This window comes from Galendromus occidentalis, unplaced genomic scaffold (genome assembly GCF_000255335.2).
Source record: "Galendromus occidentalis unplaced genomic scaffold, Mocc_1.1 scf7180000077536, whole genome shotgun sequence".
NCBI lineage: Eukaryota > Metazoa > Arthropoda > Arachnida > Mesostigmata > Phytoseiidae > Galendromus > Galendromus occidentalis.
The window spans coordinates 225,897-227,137 of record NW_003805524.1 but is presented as its reverse complement, the minus strand read 5'-3'; the positions used below and the strand labels follow the sequence as shown (position 1 = coordinate 227,137).

General features: G+C 48.3%; 1 protein-coding gene across 1 annotated transcript; it reads right to left on the bottom strand.

Annotated features, from left to right (window-relative positions):
• Window positions 1-1,241, bottom strand: LOC100908572 (adult-specific rigid cuticular protein 15.7). Its single transcript, XM_003748561.2, has 4 exons — window positions 1,230-1,241; window positions 920-1,012; window positions 579-779; window positions 1-423 (listed from the first exon to the last, which is right to left on the bottom strand). The coding sequence occupies exons 1-4, from the start codon at window positions 1,233-1,235 to the stop codon at window positions 289-291; spliced, it is 435 nt and encodes a 144-aa protein (XP_003748609.1). The 5' UTR covers window positions 1,236-1,241; the 3' UTR covers window positions 1-288.

Below are 1,241 nucleotides of genomic sequence, written 5' to 3'. Positions count from 1 at the left end.
TTGATAGAATTCAGTATTTTATTCCCAAGAGGGTTCCCCCTTTCACCATAAGGAGAGCAGAACAGATTCGAGAGGAGGCCGGGAGCGCAGAAGATGCGGGAATAAGAAGTATAAGATCAGCTTTCACAAGACAAAGACCGGACGTCCGTCCAGGGTATAGCGATCAGACTAGAACAGGCCATGGAACAGGATACTGTACGTCACATTAAGTCAATCACAGCTATCGAAGCCTTCCCTCGATTGGGATTTTCGAGTTCTCAATCAGGCATAGCTCCTAAAATCAGTTTCCTAACCCAGGTAACCGTGACCGTAACCATAAGGAGCGACCACGGGAGCGACAACATGAGGGGCGACGTGAAGACTTCCGGAGGGAGCAACCTTCCCATTGGCACTGTCGTAGACAGCAGCGGCGGCGTATGAAGTCTGAGGGAATTTTTCTTTCTCAGATGAGTGGGTTTGGAGGTAAAATACGATAACTCCGTTCAAAGCTAGCATTACGAAATCGAAAAAAATCGTTCTGGTCGATCCCATGTAGAACAAGGAATATATATATGCAGAATAGAGGAATCATTATTCACCTTAGTTCCTGGCTCGTTGGTTTTGATCTGAGCGCGGAATCCGAGCTTATCAGCGACATAGTGCACGCTCCTGTGGCGTCCATCGACATCTCCGATGTAGTATGATCCTACGACTCCCCCGTGGGAGCCAGACTCCTTGCGACCGTTCACGGCTCCGTAGCCGTTCTTGATATCGTAGGCGAAAGCATAGTTGCCGTGGTCCTGGAAGAAACCGAATTCCGACCATTGGCGATCAAGAGGAATGACGCTCGATTTGGTTTCCCGTCTTGGACTTCTCGGAACTCAATAATAATCAATTAAGATTGAACATTGAATGAAGTGATGAATTCTAAGGAACTAACGTCTTGTTTCCTGAATGAGCTCGACTGTCCGCCGCCATGAGGAATGGCGCACGAGACCGCAGCGAGGAGCACAACTCCGAAGATCGCGAAAGTCTGGAGTGAAATAGATAATGTTTGAGAGAGCGGAGAGAAGATCCTCGAGAGAGCTCGAGATCGTGAATCACTCTGTTCCGAATCAGGACTAGCGACCCTCCCGTTTGGGTGGTGATCGACGTGAATCTGTTTCATATGATGCTCTGTCGGAATGAAGGTACTCCGATGGAACTCGGTCAATGAACACACCACACCAGGGAATCAATGCAAGTAGTACCTTCATGTTTGA

Excerpts from the sequence above, each read along its gene's own strand:
- LOC100908572 (XM_003748561.2), bottom strand. Across the intron at positions 780-919 it reads GCTCATTCAGGAAACAAGAC|GACCACGGCAACTATGCTTT; the intron begins GTTAGTTCCTTA and ends GGTTTCTTCCAG. Across the intron at positions 424-578 it reads CCAACGAGCCAGGAACTAAG|ACTTCATACGCCGCCGCTGC; the intron begins GTGAATAATGAT and ends AAATTCCCTCAG.